The following is an 18,531-nucleotide window of genomic DNA, read 5'->3' as shown; positions in this document are numbered from 1 at the left end:
CTTATATTTTTTTGACCCCCCCTGGGAATCGAACCCGGGATCTCCAGAACGGTAACCGAGCGTGCTGATCATTACACTACGGAGGCGGAGGTTTTTAAATAAAACATGCCCCTAACTGTTGTAGGTCGGGATAGCAGGTAATAAAATATAATTTTTTTGACATCTCATCAAAGATGAAGAAGAATATGGAAGTCTGGGATATTTTTATGAAAAAAAAACATAGTATAAAAATAACTCCTGTGATTGAAGATAATTAGACAGATTTTGTAAACAAGTATTTGGGCACATTCAAAATGTTGGTAATAAAATAGTTTTAAACAAAAATTGTCATGAACATTTTACTAGAAATAAGAATAAAATAAGACTGCCATTGTTGAAAAAATCCGAGTCGCAAAATTGTTTAATGTATAAGGATTTAAAAATGTATGATGAGATGGCTGAAAGTATGAAAAATGAAAAGAGTCTGAAAAAATTTAAAAATAAATGTTTTGTTTACTATAAAGAGATGTAAATATATATATATATATATATATATATATATATATATATATATATATATATATATATATATATATATATATATATATATAAATGTAAATAAAGTGGAAATAATAGTTTATATAAGTTGTAATATAAGCTAACTTAAGAAATAAAAAATAAAAAAATATAAGTAGTAGGTAAAATCCATCAAAATACGATACAATCCAAAAAGATTACAAGAATTCCAAGAGTCGCAGTATTTAAAGACATAAACCAATACTGCAGGGGGTGCCTAATACATATGGCCAGGACTGTATACGTATATCGAAACAATTAATGAAAACTTTCATATTTTGTCTGCAGGATGGCGCAGTTGATAAGCGTCAGGCTCACGCGGCCCGAGGGCTGTCCGCTCGGGTTCAGGCTGCAAGGAGGGAAGGACTTCGGCACTCCGCTGGTCATCCAGAAGGTAAGAAGAGTCCTTTATTCGCTTTACGCCGTGTCAATAACCACTGACGATCTCCGCTGTGAAAAACTGGGATTTCGATGATTATTTTCAATTTAATTTAATTATTTTATTTATTTAATATAGTTAAATTTTTTAATACAATTTAGATACATTTATACACATGGCAAACTTATAATTTTAGTTTCGCTGTGCCTCTCCAAAAAAGAGACTGAGCTCTTATGCTTGGAGAGGGACTTACACTCAAGGTTTATTGTATTGTATTTGATTAATGGTATAATAGTCTTTTTGTTTTCTTTTATTTCATTATTTCTTATATTTTTTTTAAGATTTACATGTAATGGCATTAAACCTTTTTCTTAAAAATGATAATGTCTTACAATTTTTTTAATTTCTTTATGTAATTTCTTAAATATTACTAAAAACTAACATAATTGCTTCTCTCAAACGTCTAGCTTGTGTTTTTTTTTTTAAATTCAACTCTCTAAAATTAAGAAAGTGCGTATAATAAAGTTTATAAATGCATATAAATATATATATATATATATATATATATATATATATATATATATATATATATATATATATATATATATATATATATATATATATATATATATATATATATATATATATATATATATATATATATATATATATATATATATATATATATATATATATATATATATATATATATATATATATATATATATATATATATATATATATATATATATATATATATATATATATATATATATATATATATATATATATATATATATTTATTTCATTATTTCTTATATTTTTTTAAGATTTACATGTAATGGCATTAAACCTTTTTCTTAAAAATGATAATGTCTTACAATTTTTTTAATTTCTTTATGTAATTTCTTAAATATTACTAAAAACTAACATAATTGCTTCTCTCAAACGTCTAGCTTGTGTTTTTTTTTTAAATTCAACTCTCTAAAATTAAGAAAGTGCGTATAATAAAGTTTATAAATGCATATAAATATATATATATATATATATATATATATATATATATATATATATATATATATATATATATATAAATATATATATATATATATATATATATATATATATATATATATATATATATATATATATATATATATATATATATATATATATATATATATATATATATATATATATATATATATATATATATATATATATATATATATATATATATATATATATATATATATATATATATATATATATATATATATATATATATATATATATATATATATATATATATATATATATATATATATATATATATATATATATATATATATATATATATATATATATATATATATATATATATATATATATATATATATATATATATATATATATATATATATATATATATATATATATATATATATATATATATATATATATATATAAGGATGAGTATATTCTTAAAAATACACAATCGAATTACGCTATCGTATTTTCATTGACTCTAAAATTAATCAAAACAATTGTGAAATACACCCTTGAACGAATTTTATAATACGTATTCATTGAAATCGCCATTGTCAACTGTTATTGGCAGTGGTACCCACTCGAGTTTATATCGCATGTGTACAATATGCAATTCCATCAAGTATTAAAATGACTCAGTGACCGCGATTGATGAACACACGATATTGAGAATGAATGTATTCACCGATATGATAATTGATAGATTCTTGTAAAGTCCAGCTATTCATTCCTGCATACATCCCAACTTCTTACATTACGTTTTTAATCCCTCAAGGGTGTATGTATACTCTCAAATATATTAAATATCAATTCAACTTATATATCGTAGTCGTACATGAAAAGGTGACCAAGTGCATTTCTTTACAAAAACGTGATCATTGACCATTTGATATCTTACTAGCTTAATATTGCCCTGAAAAAATCCCAAAGCGATTTTAAACTTGGAAGTGAAATATATTGACTTGTTAAAAATGACAAATTGCATTGATGTTTATTTTCTTGCCAAACAAAAGTGACTTAAATGTCCCTCCTGAATATTTTACGTTTTGTCAGTTGATCACTTTCTCCTGTACGACTACGTTATTTATAATTAACATACACATTACAAACTAAAATTTAAAGCGTATACATTAACAAAAATCGAGAATAAGCTAGAATACTCTTGTTAAAGATGTACAGGAATCCCGCTTCGGAATACCCCTTCAGACACATCACTCGCTCCTTTCAAGAACGTCATAAATCAACAAAACTTGTTTTTTCAGGAGAACGTTTTTAAAGTTTAAAAATATAATACACTGTATTAAAAATAAATATCAAGCCACTTATTGAAATTTTTACTGCGCAACAGATCTTTTTAGGTAAAACCTGAAGGTTTTTTTCTCCACTTGAAAAATATTTAGTATATTTAAAAAAAAAATTAAACAATACCTTTTCATTCAAAATGCAAAAACATCACTTTCTGCCCAGTAGCGGGTAAATATATATAGTTAAAAATATGCCTCTTTTGCTGGGATTTATAACATTTTATGGGCATTCCGAAAACATGATCAACTGAAAATTGACGATTTTTGATTTATGAAGTTCTTGAAAGGAGTGAGTGACATGGAACCGATCAATATCCGGATTGATATCGTTCAACATAGCGGTAGCTCTTCCTACAGGCATAACCATCCGCAGGTTGGTCATGTATATAGGAATGTGAAACAATCTATGCCGACGCTGTCTTAGGTAACTATCGGGAACATACAGACCAATGCTCCGGATAACTTCAGGATTATCGTTCATACCGCGAAACAATCGATAAAAATGCGTAAAATCGAATCGTAAAAACAATTGATTAAAATACATACAAAGTCAACACGTTACTGCCTGTGCGAGTAGCAACGCGTTTTGTCCGCGCACATTTTTTTAGAATGCACGATTATATTGGAATTTTATTATTTAAGAATATATGTAGATTGAAAAAGATTTTTTATCATCCTCCACTTAGCTCATCACTCACTTAAGGGTATACTCTCAAATATACAAAGTCAATACGCGACCGGCTGTGCGAGAAGCCCCGCGTTTTGTCCGCGCACATTTTTTTTAGATTGTATATTGGTATTTGGCAAATAATTTTTTTTATCTATTTTTTAACTCCATACTTTTCAATAACTTTTCTTTACAAAACTGTATGTTTATTACGAAGAAAAACTGATTTTTTTCAATATAAAAATTGTGTTTTAAGCAAAAAATTTTATAACGTTAAACGTTACCTGAATATAAAGACAATCAACTTGCGGCCTATTGATAATCCCCCCTTAAGGCCCAGTATTATTTTTAAGTCGCAAAAATGATTGCATTGCTAAATCCAGGTAACATGTCGGCTTCCAAACTCAAAACACAGTAAGGGACATTTTTTTGTAGTACGTTTTTTTTTGCATTTTTGGACTAAGTAGAATCTACTTAGTGCAAAAATTCAAAAAAAACCTACCACAAAAAAATGACCCTTACTGTGTTTTGAATGAATTTAACCAAAAAATGAATTTAAAAAAAATTATAAAAAATTATGTGAATACACGTCCAACCCTCAGCGCGGCCGAGCGCGTTGTGATTTGAGCGCCCGAGATGTAGGCCTTAAAGGCATCGAAATATATTCCCCGTTACTAAAAATCTTCACGTACCTACTTGTAAATAATGACTTCATATACCTAAAAACATTTTGCAATATATTTTGAATATTTATTTTATGCAAATTTCGTATTTTTAAAGAAGGTATATAGTAATCATTGCGGTTAGCCGCCGGATATAGGTTAACAAGCTCTAAACGTGATAAAATAAAGGCATAAGCGCGATAACCTTACCAAACTTTTGTATTATTTTAGACATCCTTTCTAAATATTTCTATAACCTCTGAACTGCATCATCCGGCTAAAGGTTGAGCGTTTTCGTAATAATCACGCTCCGTAATAATATATTATTTTTTTACATCTCAACATAGATGAAGAAGAATACGGAAGTCTGGGCAATTTCGGGATTTACGACCGTCATAGGCTGGTTTACGTGTAACATTCACCTATTCTATTTCACTCAATATTACCCTGGACTGGTACCTGAAGCGGAGAGCTGATCACCTTTCCTTCGTGTGTTAACAATCAAGATAACACTGTGTTTATATAATGCAGTGCCCTATGCACCATTGGGGTTCGGATAAGGGTTTGATTTGAATTGAATTGAATTGAATTGAATTCTACCCATGATTGACAACCACACTACACCAATTCTTGGAACTTCTAAGTTTATTTATTGATTTCAAACAAACAAACAAGATTTGAAACAAACTGTTTGAATCGACTAGAATTTCACTGGAGACAGCTATGATGAGATAAGAGAAGCTTTTTACCTTCCCTATCCTTACTATCCTACTTGCAGACAAGTCTCTAAAAGTAGAGGCTTTGCGGGTAATTTTTTTTAATATCGTAGTCATACAGGAGAAAGTGACCAAGTGCATTTTTTTACAAAAACGTGATCATTGACTATTTGATATCTTACTAGCTTAATATTGTCCTGAAAAATACCAAAGGATTTTAAACTTGGAAGTATAATATATTGACTTGTTAAAAATGACTAACTGCATTGATGTTTACTTTCTTGCTGAGCAAAATTGACTTAAATGGCCCTCCTGAAAATTTTACGTTTTGTTAGTTAGTCACTTTCTCCTGCACGACTACGATATATTTAAAAAAAGACCTACCTATGATGGATCGTAAGCCCTGTAAATACCTAGACCTTCATATTCTTCGTCACCTATGTGTCTTCTTCTTCCTGGCTACATCCCAGCTTATTTTCCTTGTAGACTGCTGGGGTTAACTCTCCTCGTCCTCAGGTTATATGTCCTTCTGTCCTGGATAACGTCACCTAGGCCATGCCTTCGAATCATGTTATCTTTCTGCTTCACCCATGAATTCCTTGGTCTTCCTCTAGATAACTTTCGAGGAAGATCCATTTCTATCGCCTGGTTAGCTACATGTTCGGGTTCTCAGCATCCTATATGCTCATACCATCTCAATTGTATTTCCTCTACCTTCCTATTAATGTCTGTTACACCCAGGCTTCCACGAATGCGTGAACTCTTTATTTTGTCTCTAAGGGACACTCCAGCTGACCATCTAAGCATTCGCATTTCAGCGGATTCTAGTTGCCTAGAGAAGGTGCTATACATCGTCCAGCATTTGGAGCCGTATAGGAGTGCGGGTCTGACGATTGATTGACAACATCTACCTATGTTTATAAGTAACATTTCATTTAATGTATCGCTGCCATAATCAAGTGGAAGATATTATGATAATATAACGATTGTTACTCATTAGAAATACCAGATAATGAACAACGATTGAGAAATGAGAGCGTCTGCCAATGGAGCTTTGTCTCGTGATCAATCTCATCGGCATTGTGACCCAATTAATCATTACATCCACTGTGGATTACTCACCGTACGAGCCACGAGGCTAGGTAAGTGCATATAAACCAGACGCACGTGTTTTCGTTTCAAAAGGTGAATTTCTTAATAATAAATATTGGATAGAATAAAACCAGTGTGCAAGGGAATAAATCACAAAGTGCCGAGAAAAACCGCACGTTGTCGTACCATATACCCGCAGCCCACATTAACCCTTTGGACGCGTAAATCTATTACTAAATTCGTCCGATTTTTTTTCCTCTGGACGCGCATTTTTTTGTACTTTAGTCCATGGCTTTTAAAGCAATGGACTAAGTGAAAAAAATTACTAATAAGACTAATGTAAACGAATAAAAGGATTTCATTAATTGATTCGGCAGTCACTTTGTGGTAAAATCTATCCATTTTTAATTAAAGTTTTACTTAGTAAATACCACTATTTCTTAAATTCTACCGTGACACGTGTTTCGATGCATTTAGCATCATTTTCAAACACCGCAAATGAAATGTTTGAAAATAATGCGGATTTTTTTTTCAATTATAAATATATGTTTTATTTTTATTTTTGTAACTATTATGTTGGTTTTACAATAAACAAATCACAAGTTCACGATTACTTCTCGGTAGGTACCGGGAAAACAAGGATTATTCACAGCTCTACGGTGGGTTTTTAGAATAATTCACCGATTGCAATAAACATTTGGTAAATTATATAAAAATATATTGTATCGGTACCGAGTATTCGAGTCGAGTCCGGCTGTTGCGTTGGGGCCGAGTGCAAAAATCTGCGCTTAAATTAACTTGTCTGCCGCCCTCGTAGCTCGCACGAGTCCGACTCCTCTCCTGCGCCCTGCTGCTCTCCTGGTCGCTTGCTCTCCCTCTCTCCCGGCTGTTCCCCTGGGAAGAGATCCGCCCATCTCCGCTCTCCGCAGAGCGCTATATAGGCCAGACGTGACGTAATTAATCACTGTCGATATCGCTGTGATGGATAAGCGCCATCTTTGAACATTTTATTGTAAAAAGAAAAACAAATTGAAAATAAAATATAACTTTGTTTTAAAATCACTACAAATATTTTATTATATTAATTTCTTTTAAAATAAATATAAGTGATTTTTCACTGTCATATTTATTCAATATTACCCTGGACTGGACCTGAAGCGGAGGGCTGATCACCTTTCCTTCAATGTGTAAACGATCAAGATAACACTGCGTTTATATGACGCAGTGCCCTATGCACCATTGGGGTGCGGATAAGGGTTTATTAATTTTATATTTATTATTATTTTCTTGAATGTTTTTCGCAGATACTTTGTGGCAGAAACTTTATAAAATTAAACAACTTTGTTTTAACCACTTTTTAACCTACCGGTTTCGATAAGAACCTTGTCATCATCAGGGTTTATCAAATTCTAAAAGATTCAAATACTTACTTACATTCCCTTACCAAAAACTGTTCCCCTAGGAATGTAATTGAGTACCATTTTAATGTTTTAGAATTTAATAAACCCCGATGATGACAAGGGTCTTGTCGAAACCGGTAGGTTAAAAAGTCTACTAATAATACAAAAGTGGTTAAAAACAAAGTTGTTTAATTTTATAAAGTTTATTTTATTATAACTTAATTATAATGTCTACCGGTTTTGAAGCTAACCCCTTCTATTTCAAGACTGATACTATTATTATAAATACTATTATTAATCTAATATACTAGTATTAATCAGTCTTGAAAAAGAAGCGATCAAGACTGATTAATACTAGTATATTAGATTAATAATAGTATCAGTCTTGAAAAAGAAGCGGTTAACTTCGAAGCCGGTCGGCATTATAATTAAGTTATAATAAAATATTTATAGTGATTTTAAAACAAAGTTATATTTTAATTACAAATTATTTTAGTTTGGGAATCGATTCTATAAAACGAGAACTTGAATCTTTTTACCAGTAATAGGAAGGTATGTTTTGTAGAAATTAATCGTGGTCATTATGATTAAGTTATAATATAATATTTAAAGTGATTGTAAAAGAAAATTATATTTTAATTATAAAATGGAAAATCACAAACTCATTGCCTCAAATATAAATTATAAAAACAAAAACAGACAACTGCAGTATATAAACAAATTTAGAATGGCGAAAAATAAATCAATCATCCAATTTTGTTTTTAAATAACTATTTTAATAAATAAATAAAAAATCGTTTTGAGTAATGAAAATCATTACTTGGACCTTTACATTTTTTTCTGTTATGTGGAAAAGATGATATCGGTCAAGTGGCTGGCGCCAGTGTCGATGCCCATTTGTGCCAGTTTTATATATTCGTTTGTATACTGCAGCTGTCCAGTTCACAAATGTCAAATATGACTGACGTACGACGCCATTTGCACATATTATGACATCTTCCGATAGGGTGATTGATTTTGCGCCACCCTGTATGAGTGTGCAAAAGCCGTTTTTGCGCTGCTAAAAATTGCTCTTAAAATAGGCCGTGCCATCTCGAGGTGAATAAATTATCTGAATAGTCGAGATTTGAATGTGTTTCACAGCCCATGGCGTTCTCCTGCGCTAGATTCGAGATGAGTTATGGACCGCAATGAGTGTATGGCGTATTGATGTACGTTGGAAAAGGAAAGGAGCGCTGACCGGATTTCAGACTGGACCTGAAATACCTCTCGGGAGATGGTGTCCGGCCGGTCTTTATATCCGGTAAAAATCGTGTTTATTGTTTTTGTTGTGATAAATATAAATGAAATATGACAATCGAACAATTATAAAGGTATTTACAACATTTCGAGCGTCTAAATACAAATCTAGATTATCTTCAATTTGAAGTTATATTTTACATCATTTTTTGACATCTCAACATAAATGAAGAATATGGAAGTCTGGACATTTAGAGGGTTCGTAGGTTCTAACCCTCGTCATAGGCTGGTTTAAGTGATCACTTTACACACGTGTAACATTCACCAATTCTACCCATTATTGACAACCACACTACTCAAATTCTTGGATGTTCTATATATATATGAACCAATTTTGAAAAATTGTTCTTCAATCACTAGAACTTCACTAGAGACATCTATTGGTGAGATGAAAAGAAGCTTTTTATTGAGCAGAAACTCTTTTATAAGTATGTGAGGTCCGAATCCTGGATTATAATACATTTGAGAGTGTTTTAAATTAATTAACTGGTCAAATTATAAGCTAAAATAATAAAAATGAAAATGGTATTATTTGGCGTTTCTCATGTATGTGATTATCGTCCAGGATTCGGACCTCACATACTTATGAGTTTCTGCTTAAAAAAGGATAAAATAGTGTTAAACAAAAAATTTATGAACATATTACTAGAAATAAGGATAAAATAAGACTGCCATTGTTGAAAAAAACCGAGTCGCAAAACTGTTTAATGTATAAGGGTTTGAAAATGTATGATGAGATGCCTGAAAGTATGAAGAATAAAATGAGTCTGAAAGAATTTAAAAATAAATGTCATAATTGGAGATTATTCAGAATTGTGAACAAGTATTTGGACACACTCAAAATGTTGTAAATAAAAATTAAAAACTAACAGTGGTATTTACTGTGTAAAACTTAAATTATAAATAATTATCTTCATTGATTTTTGTGCTATATTTGCACTATATGACAGTGCGTCACGTTGATTTGACGAGTGACACATGGTTGTCATCTCTGACATCACCGGAATGGTCAGTTTGTCAAAATCAAATTCTTACGAGAAATGTCAAAATTCTCAGTATTCTCAATTGCGCAATCTACCTACGCTACGAGTGGCACACACACTGAATATGTAATGCTATAAATAAATGTTTTTCATTGTCGAGTGTTATTTTCGCAAGAAATTAGCGCGTGTCTTCAAAATTATTTTCCTCATGTATGTTGAATATAATTTATTTTTTTATATTTATTTCTTTTTCGGCTATCATCTGCATCCCTACATCACCCAGATGGTGTTAAGGACACCGCATCGGATACAAGCTCGTTGGCGGTATACATACTGCATTCATTTTTTAAAGATGCACAGATTTTAGATTTCTTTTATTTTGTTATTTTATTTTCTTTTATTATTATTATGTTATTTTGATGGATGTGGAATTTTAGCTGACTGTACCGCTCTAAGCTGGAATTTGTGAATTAAGCGTATATCCAAGCAATATATGTAAAATATAATACAGTTTTCAAAAAAGTTTAGTTATTTTGTCTTAATATTTAACTAAAATACTATGATTTAAAAAGATCACGTTTCCTAAAATTATTGTGAATACGTATGCGTGTATATATATATATATATATATATATATATATATATATATATATATATATATATATATATATATATATATATAAATATATAATAATATACATATAAAAACCCTTATCCGCACCCCAATGATGCATAGGGCACTGTGTCATAAAAACGCAGTGTTATCTTGATCGTTTACACATGAAAGAAAGGTGATCAGGCCTCCGCTTCAGGTACCAGTCCATGGTAGTGTTATTACATGTGTTATTACATATTACAGTGAATAAATCACTTATATTTATTTTACCCCCTTTGGGAATCGAACCCGGGACCTCCAGAACGGTAGCCGAGCGTGCTGACCATTAACTACGGAGGCGGATATATAATATAAAATATATGAAATATATACATACGTATATTTAAATAGGGGTCATATTTCAATAAATTTTGTTCATTTCGTGTTTCGCGTTGGAATAATATATTTTGGTGTTACTTACATAGGACGAAGATTCGGAGAATTTTCCATCTCGTCTAGTTTAATAAGAGATTTAGGTCATTTAAATAAACACTATCTGAATGTCTTACATCCACGTATGATGGCAACACTGACTGCTATATTTAAACCAAAACTAACGATTGACGACTGGCTACAACTTATGTTAAGCACCGACATCTACAAAATAATTATTTTACATAGAAACTGCATACTCTCAAAATAATTTTTCTTCTTCTTGGTGTAGGCTCAAATAAGATCAAACAAAAATTCAGGTTTTAAGTTTTTATTTTCAGTTTTTGGAGAAATGATTTTGCTTCACGTTTGATACAATTACTTAAAAATTGGGACTTTTCTATATTAGAGCAATTTGAATAGTCTTCAGCGTTAAATCGATTTCTAAATTGTTTAAATTTGTAAAAATGTGTCGCCTAATTTCAAAATCCGCCAGATCCAATTTTATAATATTTTAAAATAAATGCTCTATCGGAATGCCAAATGTGGGTTTTATTGTTTAAAATATTTATATACTTGAAAACCTTCGTAAGTTGTATTTCAAATTCCGCTATATTCATGAAACATGCCTTCTGACCTATATCGGCCAATCAGAGAGCGGGGATAGGCCAAAAATTAAGATGACGTCATTATCGGTTTGCGTCTCGTGTTTTTTTTTTAATATTGAAAAAAAATCCGAAAAAATGGGGAAATTCTCTATTTCACAATATTCTATCTAATGATAGACAAATCTTTGAAACATAAATGTTACCCGGAGAATTTTGCATTTTTGTAAAATTGACTTACATGGATCTGGCGGATTTTAAATGTAGATATTTTTAAGGTACCTACACAAATACCAAACTAGAAAAATTTCTCAATATTATTAATATTTAAAGCATTTACTTTGTGGTTAGTCATTTTTACTTATTTTTTACAGGAATGTTAATAATATTAGTATAAAACCACTTGCCGAGATTTTTATGTCTACCGGTTTCGAGACGTACCCGTTTCTTCGTCAGGACAATCACTACTACAGCATATTGTATTTATGTAGTATGCTGTATGCTGTAGTAGTGATTGTCCTGACGAAGAGACGGGTACGTCTTGAAACCGGTAGACATAAAAATCTCGGTAAGTGGTTAAATACTAATATTATTAACATTTTTGTAAAAAAATATGTAAGTAGAAAAATTTCCATATCACCCCAAAAAACATTTTCACCCCATTTGGGGTAATTTACCCCGGTTATATAGACCGCTGGTATAGTGGATATTTTTTTTTGTTTTTGTTTTTTTTTTAGACGTGTAGAAGAAAGATATACGGATAATGGCTGAAGTACAGTACGGAAGGTAGGTGGTTTGGACCAGAGGTTCCCAAACTCTTTTATCTCGTAGACCCCTTGCCTTACCTGATATTGATTTTGATCAAATTCATTAACTTCAAATGTATTTTTGACAGCCGGTATATGTAGTGTTACTCACTTTGAACCACACATGTTAGGTTTTATACATTTATATTTTAAATTCAAATTAAAACATAGACCCCTTGCAAGTTGTCATAGACCCCTGGGGTTCGATATAGACCACTTTGGGAATCACTGGTTTAGACAATGTCTTATCTCGAGAAATGTGATACCACACTGAGGCGAGTAGCTAGCAGCTAGTAGCTATGTAGTGACTAGTAACCAGTGACTAGCGTCTCAGCGATGCGAGGAATTAGGAATGCCATTTCAACATCGGACAACTTCGATATAATGCGTTTGAGCTTTTTCATAAATCAAACGGATGCATGCCGTATAATATTTCAATTCCATTATACAAGAAGCTGTGACGTAATCACAACTACAGTTTCTTTGGTAATCCCCTAAGAGTACCATTATTCGTTTATTTTTATCAACGAATAAATTCGTTTTGGCATCTCAACATAGATGAAGAAGAATATGGAAGTCTGGGCAAAAGATTACTTTACACACGTGTTACATTTACCATTTTGTCCATGATTGACAACCACACTACTCAATTTCTACATATCGCTCACTCCTTTCAAGAACGTCATAAATCAAAAATCGTCAATTTTCAGTTGTGCATGTTTTCGGAATGCCCAGAAAATGTACTGTATCCCAGCAAGAGTCATATTTTTAACTTTATATTTACTCGCTACAGGGCAGAAAATGAAATTTTTGCATTTTGAAGAAAAGGTATTGTTTAATTATTATTTTAAATATACAAAATATTTTTCAAATGGAGGAAAACCTATAAAGGTTTAACTTAACAGATCTGTTGCACAGTAAAAAGTTCAATAAGTGGCTTGATATTTACTTTTAGTACATTGTGTTATATTTTTAAACTTTAAAAATGTTCTCCTGAAAAATCAAGTTTTTTGATTTATGACGTTCTTGAAAGGAGTGAGCGATATATCATGAGAGTTGTAAAATTTTATTATGTATACCGGTTTGAAAATGTATGATGAGATGCCTGAATGTATGAAGAATGAAAAGAGTCTGAGAGAATTTAAAGTATAGTATTTTGTGTATTGTAAGAAGATGTAAATACATATGATATAAATTATAAAATATAAAAGCGTAAATTATAGTATGTTTGCATGTATTTATATATGTATATATATATATATATATATATATATATATATATATATATATATATATATATATATATATATATATACATATATATATATATATATATATATATATATATATATATATATATATATAATAATAATATAATATAATAATAAAACCCTTATCTGCACCCCAATGGTGCATAGGGCACTGCGTAATACAAACGCAGTGTAATCTTGATCGTTACACATGAAGGAAAGGTGATCAGCCCTCCGCTTCAGGTACCAGTCTAGGGTAATATTGAATAAATATTAAAGTGACAAAATCCCTTTTATTTATTTTACCCCCCTTGGGAATCGAACCCGGGACCTCCAGAACGGTAGCAGAGCGTGCTGACCATTACACTACGGAGGCGGACAACACTATGATATAAATTATAAAATATAAAAGCGTAAATTATAGTATGTTCGCATGTATTTATATATATATATATATATATATATATATATATATATATATATATATATATATATATATATATATATATATATATATATATATATATATATATATATATATATATATATATATATATATATATATATATATATATATTACCATCTTATTACCCTTATCCGCACCCGATGGTGCATAGGGCACTGCATCGTATAGACGTAGTGTTATCTTGATCATTACTTGCATGAAGGCAAGGTGATCACTCCTGCGCTTCAGGCACCTGTCCAGGGTGATTAAATATTAGTGTGTAAAATCACAAATATTTTTATCACCCCCCTGGAAATCGAACCCGGGTACCCCCAGCATGGTGGCTTAACACGCTTTGTATAATAGTTTGTTCCTATCTTACAAAGAGTATTTTCAAAACAATATAATGTAATAATCCTTACCCCGATAATCCGCAGAAAAATAATATCATGATTCATTTTTTTTATACTTTTATTATCACAAGTTAGAGTCACGTTCAACATATATAGAATCATTGTTGCCAGATCGCTTACAGCTTGCAGCAGTTATTATAATGGTCTGTTTTATAAACATCTCTAAATGAAGCTTTTGTACTGAATGAATGAATAATGATTGTTCGAGATACGCTCAAAGGACGTAACTACAAAGTAGATACATACTTGATGTACAAAACTATGCGAGTACAGCAAAACCTCGATAAAACAAACCTCTATTTAACGAACTTCGGATATAACGGACAAAAAATCCGGTTAAATCCGGGAAATTAAAAATAAATGCCATCACTAGGCTAAACAATTGTCACAATATTGATTTTTATGTGTTTTTTGTAATAAAATACAACTTAGTAGACTCAAAAATCTGTGTATTTTAAAGGGGATTATACAATGTATAAATTTTATTATAAGAAATGGATTTTTGCATGTGCAGTAAAACCTCGATATAACTGACGAAAAAATCCGGTTAAATCCACTAAATTAAAAATAAAGTTAGCGAAAAATATTGTAGAAATGGATTTTTACAGGTACAGTAAAACCTCAACAAAAAACAAACATAATTCGATTTATATTAAATTTATGTTGGTAAATACTACTATTTTTTAAATTTTTTCGAACCCTTATCTACACCCGATGGTGCATAGGCCACTGCATCATATAAACACAATCATTATCGTTAACACACGAGGGAAATATGATAAGCCTTCTGCTTCTGGTATCAGTCCAGAGTAATATTAAAAAAATAGCAGGGTGAAAAAATCACATTTATTTATTTAACCCTCCCCCCTGGGAAGCGAATCCAGGACCTCCAATACGGTAGCCGAACGTGCTGACCATTACACAACGGGGCTAAAAACACATTTGTTTGCTAAATCATTTTCACCATAATATTTTCCCCAATTCATTCACAGTGAAGCGCCCTTGAGGTAGTATTTTACGAAAATGGCGCTATTTAAATTAGCCAAAATTATTATTTTGATTTTTATTATACTATATTTAATTTTGTGAATTCCCCCTTAAGCGGTTTCCAACGTACGCTGTATGTACATTATTCGGTATATGTTCAAAGTTCTCGAAGTTAGTATAATAATATTTATAATGTATAATACCATATACGCGACACAAGTATCCACTCGTGAGAACAAGCCAGTCTGTGTGTACCATGTCGGTACTCGAGCCAAGAATATGATTTTTGCATTTCGCAGACATTTATACAAAGGGTCGATTCAACAGCTACCCCATATTTCGTATAAGTGGGTAGTCCATTTGAAAACCACGTTATGTTTTAAAAATTACGTTGTTCAGCTAATGGCGGCAATGGATCTTTCTCATAATGTGTAATTATTGACAAAACGATGTTTGATAGATGTTCGAATAGTGAAATAAGGAAGGACTGCAAAGCTGAGATAAGCATTTTCGATAAAATTAAGAAAGGTGTGTTGAGATGGTTTGGACATGTAGAACGTATGAGTGAGGAAAGAACGGTTAAACAAATTTATGATGCGAATGTAGTTGGAAAAGAAGCAGAGGAAGTCCGAGGAAAACCTGGCATAATCAGGTATGTCAAATACTTGAAAGCGGCTGGGTATGTATGAGGAGATTTATTTATTCATTATTTATTAAATCATTCTTATATACATATAATATTCCCGATGAGTAATTTCTATTTCTCATTTTGGGACATGGGATTAAGGTTAACAAGACAGGAACACAAATAATAAAGTAACAAAAAAGTTTTTGTTTTTTAAATAACCAAAACTAATACTAATACATGGCAAAATATAAAAACAATAAACAGGTATAATAAATAGGCACAAGGAACATGTTTAAAAGAAATAAATTAGAAAACACAAGGTAAGAAGCATATTTGAAACAAACAAATGAGAAAATATAAAAAAAAAGAGAAAATATAACAAATGTGAAAATATAAAAACCATAAGATAAAAACAAAATAAGAAAATTGGACTAATCACTACATATATATATCTTTCCATAAAGTACAGATGGTACACATTTTTATCAGTTTTCTCAACGAATTGCTTTTTTAACAAAATGTGGTTTGCAAGTGGACTACTCAAATCCCCTATTACATATATTCCCTTTTGGCGGATTCGCCAGCTGGGGAGCTGGACACCCTCGAACCTCTAGAACCCTCGAGTGACCTCACTGGACGTATAAGTATTTATTCAAGTTTCGCGAAAACAGCACATGTTGTGTTATTTCGAAATAAAAACGCCCGACATGAAATTTCTACTCCGCGATGCAGTAAGACAGCGGCGCTCAAACATTTTTGACGACGGAATCCTTTGAAAATTTTACCTGATGTTATTTATTCATTATTTAATTATTCTTCTTCTTCAAACCCTTATTCACAACGAATGGTGCATAGGGCGCTTCATCGTATTGACGCAGTGTTATCATGATCATTACTTACATGAAGGCAAGGTGATCAATCCCGCATTTAATATTGAATAAATATTAATGTGAAAAATCACAAATTTTTATTTTGACCCGCCCCCTGGCTATCGCACCCGGAACCTCCAGCACGGTAACCAAAGCGCTAACCATTACGCTACGGAGGCAGAAGTTATTATTTGATTCCATTAATGAAAAACACAAAAATAGGGACATAATATATACACTACTCACTTCTACACCAATATACAAAAGTAGCTTACTGATAGCCACGCCGCTTCCCGAAAGGGTAAGCAGAGAGAATAGAACGCCACATAAATCCATCTTCTCATACAAACCTGCCGATTATTCCCACATCATCCCCAAATTATCCTCGGTCTTTCTCTGCTTATATTTCCAGCCACATTGGACTCATAACTATTTTTACTGTTCTTTTCACCTCTTCGTTTATTTCATATTCAAAACAACACGTTATAATTGAATACGTACTCATATAAGCATTATTGTACATTTATTTCTCTGCTTATCGCGACGAAACCCTCACGGGCTGCTTGCGGATGTCTAGGGCTCCGCGAGCCACGCTTTGAGAGCCGCTGTAATAGACAATAGGAGCTCTTCTTCTTTATCTATCTTCTTCTATATCTTCTAAAAAAACATATATATATATATATATATATATATATATATATATATATATATATATATATATATATATATATATATATATATATATATATATATATATATATATATATATATGTGTGTGTGTATCTACGAATACAGTTTAGCTATCTAGGGTTAAGGCGGGATAATCAATACCCCGCAAGTTTGTTTTCTTTAAACTGAGGTTACACTAAACGTTTTTGTATTTAAAAAAAAAACAGATTTTTCTTCGCAATAAATATATGATTTTGAAAAAAAGAGTTATTGAGATATGTATATTTTTTTATAAATATATATATTTATATATATATATATATATATATATATATATATATATATATATATATATATATATATATATATATATATATGTAATAAAATAACTAGGTACCTACCTATACATTTTATTAAGTACTTACAAAAAGTACCTACATAAAACAGTTCTACCACCAGATGCCGCATGCGTCGCTCAGAATTAAACAAAAGACTTCCGATAATATTATTAACTGTCAGAATCAGATAGATAGATAGATAGATAGATATAAAAATGATTATAAAGATAAATTAAGAATAAACTTTAATTACAAAGGAACACATTGTTTATTTTATTATTATACACCCACTTTACATATTATTTACACTTAATTTTCAAAAGGAAAATATTACCACGTTATAAAACGACAATTTTGTTTATTGGAAATGGATTATGAAACATTAGA

General features: G+C 30.8%; 1 protein-coding gene across 10 annotated transcripts in view; it reads left to right on the top strand.

Moving 5' to 3' along the window:
• The window catches only part of Zasp52 (Z band alternatively spliced PDZ-motif protein 52), a 110,595-nt gene that overhangs the window by 13,054 nt on the left and 79,010 nt on the right, over positions 1 to 18,531 (top strand). For all 10 annotated transcript variants that reach the window (XM_088267634.1, XM_088267642.1, XM_088267632.1 and 7 more), the window contains exon 2: positions 844 to 949. In XM_088267634.1, the coding sequence (XP_088123760.1) occupies positions 845 to 949 (105 nt within the window). In that variant the 5' untranslated portion in view covers position 844. The remainder of the gene's footprint in view (positions 1 to 843; positions 950 to 18,531) is intronic.

Source organism: Brachycentrus maculatus, unplaced genomic scaffold (genome assembly GCF_059751285.1).
Source record: "Brachycentrus maculatus isolate JH-2025_06_01 unplaced genomic scaffold, ASM5975128v1 h1tg000301l, whole genome shotgun sequence".
NCBI lineage: Eukaryota > Metazoa > Arthropoda > Insecta > Trichoptera > Brachycentridae > Brachycentrus > Brachycentrus maculatus.
This window is presented reverse-complemented; position numbering and strand designations above follow the sequence as displayed.